The sequence below is a fragment of the Lagenorhynchus albirostris genome, chromosome 3 (assembly GCF_949774975.1).
Source record: "Lagenorhynchus albirostris chromosome 3, mLagAlb1.1, whole genome shotgun sequence".
Lineage (NCBI taxonomy): Eukaryota > Metazoa > Chordata > Mammalia > Artiodactyla > Delphinidae > Lagenorhynchus > Lagenorhynchus albirostris.
The window spans coordinates 28,844,405-28,850,404 of NC_083097.1; the positions used below are offsets into that span (position 1 = coordinate 28,844,405).

Below are 6,000 nucleotides of genomic sequence, written 5' to 3' on the forward strand. Positions count from 1 at the left end.
AAATGAGGGTGAGGGTAACATACAAACCAGTAGACAAAAGTCGAATCCAGGCCTCTGACACCCCAGGCCAGAGGCTTCCCCTAACGACCCCAGAATCTGCACGTTCTTCCCTTTGGAATACATCAAACCAATCATATCTTCACTGCATTGACATATTCAAGGCCACCTTAGCTAGTGGACAAGAGGAGAAGTCAAAATGGCCTTCTGTGATGTCCTTGGAACAGCCCTTCTGGAAACTTGGACTGCATCTTGTTCAAGCTGTTTTAAGCGAAAGCACAGAGAGGGGGAAACATTTATCACCACAATGAGATAATTTATTTAATGATCTTCGCACACGGACATGAAACCCTGGCTGTCTGCCGGGATGATTTTACAAAGTCTCGGAATGACAAAAACATTGTCCTAGGAAATGATTTTATGGTAAAAGTATATCCAGGTTCAAAATGACCCTTTGGTCATAGATTGCTTGAAAGCTTCAGATTTGCCTGGGTAAGGGAATGGGTTCTGGTGATGAAAGTAACCACTGAGTCTATTTCATCAAATCCCACAGTGGCATGATGTAGTGGGCTTTGAATGATCACCCACTCAGCAGAATAATGAGGGTGAGGGAGGACACAGAGGGACCTCTTTTTCTCTTGTCTACTGTTTCACCGAGAAACTGTATTAAGGGATAGACATGCGAAGGAGCCTTAGCCAAGAATAAAGGGAAAGTTATGCTAAGAAGAAGGAGGAAAAATTTCCTATCCTATCTCTGTCAACTGATTCGTCTATAGCAGTGCCGTTTGATGGAACTATAATGCGAGTCACATATGTGATTTAAAATTTTCTACTAACCACATTAAAACAAATTGAAAGGAAACAGGGAAAATTAATTTTAATAATATATTTCAACTAAACCCCTACAGCTAAAATACTACCATTCTAACATACAGTCAATATAAAAACTACTGAGATAGACATGTATTTTTTGGTACGAGTTTTACGGCACATCTCAGCTTGCACGAGTCAGTCACATTTCAAGTGGTCAGTCGCCACATGGGGCCAGTGCTACCGTACTACGCAGTGCAGGTTTAGACATGCTGACTGGAAACTGGGACATCAAATAGAAATTACTGGCAGCATTTAGCTACCTAATAGACTTGATATTTTCTTTCTGCTAGCTCTTCTGCTATCCCCTAGAAGAGATGATCTCAAAGGCCACATGCTGTGTTAGCAAAAAGTTTGGGGCTTTGCTGCAAAACAGACTGTGGGATTCAAATACCAGCTTTATAGCCTTGGACTAGCTGCTTACCCTCTATAAGTCTCAGTTTCTTCAACTATTAAATCAAGACAGAGTAGCTAACTCACCAGAATGCTGAGATTAAATAAACTAGGCAGAAATTACACAGAACAGCCTAGAATAGCATAATAGGCAGTCAAGCAGTGATTTCTCCTTTATAAAACTCGACTTGATTTCTAAGGGGCTATTGCATTGTATTTGAGGTTCTACTGTTTCATTTATTCACTTCCAGAACTCTCCCTCAAGGTTTCTTCTGCTAAGGCAGCCTTTCCCTAGATTTTCATGGGGCTGTCTTCCTCTTACTCTGCAGGTTGAAGTTTAAGGGTGACCTTCTTATGGAAACCTTCTCTGGCTGACCTATTTAAAGTTGCCCCCAAGCCCTGTTACTCTCTGAGCCCCCAGCCTCTCTTTACTTTCTTTATGGCATTTATCAATATCTGAAATTATCTGATTTATATATTTGTTCACCTGTCTCTTATACATCTCTCTAGCATAGCCGCTTTACAAGAGCTAGGGCCTTGTCTGTCTTATTCAGAGTTCAGCAAGTATTTGTGGAATAAATGAATGAATGAAAGAATGCTCGACACATGGAGGCAAATATAAATAAACAGTGTCCTGATTCTAAAGGCAATGGAGAATGAAAATTCCAGAGCTCTTTTTTTTTTTTTTTTCAGAGCTCTTTCTGACCTAAACGAATTGCTCAGGAAGTCAGTGGCCGAGAGCCAGCCTCACCTGCTGGGGGTGAGTGTTGTCTTTCTTGAGTCTAACAGCTGGGCTGGGGAAGGGGCAGGAAAATTATTCTCCACAGGTGATTTTATCGCTACCTGTTGATGTGTATCACATGCAAAGTGTACGTTCATGCCACTTAAGTCACCCAAAGGATTTGGTTATTCCTGCCCTTCGAAAGAAGAACTAGGTTGGGACCCAGTTAGCATGATGAAACTTTCTGACTGCAGGGAGTCTGGAACAAGAGTGGGTGTCAAAGTCAGACAGACCTGGGCTTGTATCCTGATTCTGCCTTTTACCAGCTATGCAGACTGGGCAAGTCACGTAAATTTCTCTAACCCTCAGTTTCCATATCTGTAAAGCTTTAAGTGCTAATCCAGACCCTGTAATGTTACTGTGAGAATTAATTGAAGGAATGTAGGAAAGTGCTTAGTACACCTTGAAGACTCAGTGACTAGTAGGTATCAATACTGTCATCTTTGCATTCAAGAATGCTTTGCCGGAATATACTGACAGATCTTTGGAATGGCTACTTAGAAGGAATACATTTTCCTTTTACGATCCTGATAGTTCTTTCCCCCATTTCTACATCATTCAATTCTTGCAACTGAGGGGCCAGAACCACGGAGAGAGACAGAGGGTATTAGTTGAGTTGATTAAATCTGTGCCGAGCTGAGAAAGATGGAAATGGAGACATTTCTCTTTACAGAGACAGTGTGTGGCGTATCTGGAGACGGAGGCAGCCATCAGACTTCTCCAGTTTCCATACCGAGATGCTTGTAGCCACAGGCACAGATCTAGCTGTTTTGTATTCAAGATTATGGGCCAAAAGAGAACTCAGAGAAAGGGTCAAGAATCCACCCCAGTCTGGACACATTTCACTTGCTGGCAGCACGGAACGCTCTGCTTGACAAAGGTGAAGCAGTAAACCCAACATTGTATTCTGAACCCTCCATTCATCTTTCAGAATAACTCGACCAGGACTGATTTTACTCATTCTTCTGCTGACGTAAGCCCTATAGGAGACAGTAAACTGTTCTAAAGAAGCAGGAGTCTATTTACCACTAACTTATAACCTCACATTAATATCAATACTAGCAGTCTCTCACTGACTCGAGACTAGGCATTTCCAGTTTTTATTTTTCATTTTCCTAACAACTGTGCAAGAAAGCAGTATTGCTCCCCATTTCACCAATAGGAAAAGTGAGACTCAGAGAAGTTCAGTGACTTGCCTGAACTGTGAGAGCCAAGATTTGAAGCCCGGTTTGTTGGGCTCCAAAGCTCCCTGTGTCCTCTGCTACACCTTGCTGGCATTGCCAATGGAAGACCCAGGTCCCACGAGGCATGAGTCCCTAGTACCTTAAAGGAAAAGTGCAGAGGTCCCAAAGAAGACCATTACTATTCCTACTATGCATCGGGGAGCAAATAGCACTTCGTTTCAAAACCAAGCCTTGGTCTCACTGTCTGACATCCAGCTAGGGGACAAGAAGAGCTCTTTTTTGAGACAGTGACCCTCTGTAGGTGTTCTCCAGTGCTGTTTGTAGGAGTGAAAACTCCAAGGCTCAGAATTATGACCTTAGGAAAGTCATTACAAGAGTTTGTAAGGAGGATTCCCCACAAGGCAGAGACTGGTGAAGCCCTTGGGAAACAGCGTCCCGGGAGCTCACTCAGGAAAGGAAGGCTCTTCCTTCAGCAGCACGGCTGACTCCGGACCCCCAGGGAAGCCTGCCAGATTACTCCCACAGCCAGCCCAGCTGCCTGCAGAGGTTTGGCTGGAAGGTTGATGCAGGCCCTTGAAAGGAAGGCAAGGGATGTTCACTTGGGGTTCAGGCAGGGTCTTCAGGGGATGTCCAAAAACCCCCAGGGATTGCTTTCAAAACTTTATGTACATTGCATAAGAATATTCCCCCTCCCCACCCCCTGCTCCTTTGGGAGAGGACTCATATCTAATTCTCAAAAGGACTTATAAGCCCCAATTTTTAAGAACCACTGAAATTTAAAATTTCATCAGCTTCTTTCTTACACTATTCTGCAGCACTTTTGCCCCAATAATTTTACATATATTCATATATAAGTAGTGATATATATATATATATATAGTAGATGTGTATGTATACACACATATGCACACATTTAGGGCAATACATATATTGCATTAAATGTTGCACACACATACGCACACATACAATGTTAGTGGTGTGTATATATATATATATATATATATATATATATATATATATATATATATATATATATTGCCCTAAATGTTGCAAGGAAAACTGAGGCCCAGAGACCATAAGTGTCTTGCCCAAGTTTGCACAGCCAGAGGCAGAGGTGGGATTAGCAACACTCCCCCAACCAAGAAGCATGAAACTCGGGTGGGAAATCTTTGCCAACCAAGTTGATGAATGAAAACAAATGAATCCCTCCAGATTAATAATACTGTTTTGCAACCATTTTCAAGGCCAGTCATTGAAAATCCTAAATTGCTTGTTATTAGGGCAACGTGGCTGCTTGCCCAGGACACAGGTAGAGGCCACTAAAAGGATTTTCTCCCACTCAAAGAGCTGGAACTCCAGCCCTCGCTGCGGCAGCGCTCTGGCTCCCCAGTTACCTGAGTTTGCCTGACTTCCCCTCCTCTCCGCTCTCCTCTCCTCTCTGGTCCTCTTCCCTCCAGCGGCTCCCGCAGCTGCCTCTGCAGCTGGAATTCCTTTGCTGAGGTCGGGCCGCCTCCCCTCGGCTGGGCTCCGGATGACAGCCAGGAGGCTGCTTACCTGCCACTACTCCCACTGCCTTTTTTTGGTGGGGAGGGAGCCACGCCTTTCGGGTGAGCACGGGTACCGCTCAACTTTGCACGCCGGATACCCGGGACGTGGCGCGTGCTGGTGCTGCTGGTAGAATCCTCAAGCCCGCCGTCGGCGCATCACCTGTCTGAACCCCTTCCCCCTCCCCGCTAGTTTTTTTGTTTTCAATTTGATGTAAATAATGTACCTTCTGAGAATCCCACAGTCACGCCGAAACTCATTCTTAAGGGTGCTTCTGAAGATGCCTTTTATAAAGACTAATGCGTGCAGTTGTAAAAGCGGCAGGGGTGGGGGGCGGCTAGAGTATTTTTAGCTCCTCTGAGAGGGGACCTCCCTGCTGTCAGAGCCCCGGTTCTCCGCCAGGCTGCCGCCGGGCGGTTCCGCCGGGTTTCTGGCGTTTTCCGGAGCAGCCCGCGCTCGCCTCCCCGCACGCGGCCTCGAATCCGCGGCCCCGGCGCCGCCCGCGCCATCCCCCGTCACCCCTGGGCTCTCGGTTCAGCCCGCGATGGGTACTCACTTTTGCCGGGGAGCAAAGTCTGCCATCTCAGTCCGTGAGCACTTCCTGTAAAAGGACGTGGAGATCCATCGTGTGTAAAGCTGTTTCAGGAACAGCCGGTAAAATCCAGAAAGAGGGAGAGGAGCGAGTTAGACCCAAATGGAAGGGGGCGGGCGGGCGGGAAGCCCAGCCCAACCGGGGGGTGTCCCGGGATCTCAGCCTTGGCTCCCCCAGCCCGGAGGCTCTGGGAGAAGAAGCCCAACAAGTGCACTTGTTCACTCTTTCTTCATTAGAGGAGGTGTCAGGGTTGCAACATTTCTGTTCCTTGCTGGAGGCGAAACAGTGATTTTCTTCAGCCTGCAAAACGTCCAGAGCCAGCCAGCTTTGCCAGGTGAGGAAGGAAGCTGGGGAAGCCGAAATGCAGCAAAGACGTGGAAAAGAAAGAACCGGATTCTTTCCAGATGGGTTTTGCACGAGCAAGACCACACGTCTTCCACTGAGACTGCAACAGAAAAATAGACGGACAAAACAATAATAAAAATGTCTTCATGAATGGCATGACCTCAAAGATGGTATTTCTCCTGGCAGCCAAGATGTGGGGTGGCTTCTTGTCAAATTTCTTTCCTTATTTCTGAACAGCACTGAACGGCAGCTTGACAGCATTGGAGGGGGGCTCCAGAGATTTGAATCTCACC

At 46.0% G+C, this 6,000-nt stretch overlaps 1 protein-coding gene across 5 annotated transcripts in view; it reads right to left on the reverse strand.

The window, feature by feature from the left end:
* Positions 1 to 5,465, reverse strand: part of PRLR (prolactin receptor) — a 163,393-nt gene extending 157,928 nt beyond the window's left edge. For 2 of the 5 annotated variants that reach the window (XM_060146955.1, XM_060146954.1), the window contains exon 1: positions 5,327 to 5,465. In XM_060146955.1, coding sequence (XP_060002938.1) covers positions 5,327 to 5,352 — 26 coding nt within the window. In that variant the 5' untranslated portion in view covers positions 5,353 to 5,465. The remainder of the gene's footprint in view (positions 1 to 5,326) is intronic. The other 3 variants (XM_060146962.1, XM_060146958.1, XM_060146957.1) reach the window with 2 other exon arrangements.
* Positions 5,466 to 6,000: the final 535 nt, after the last annotated feature.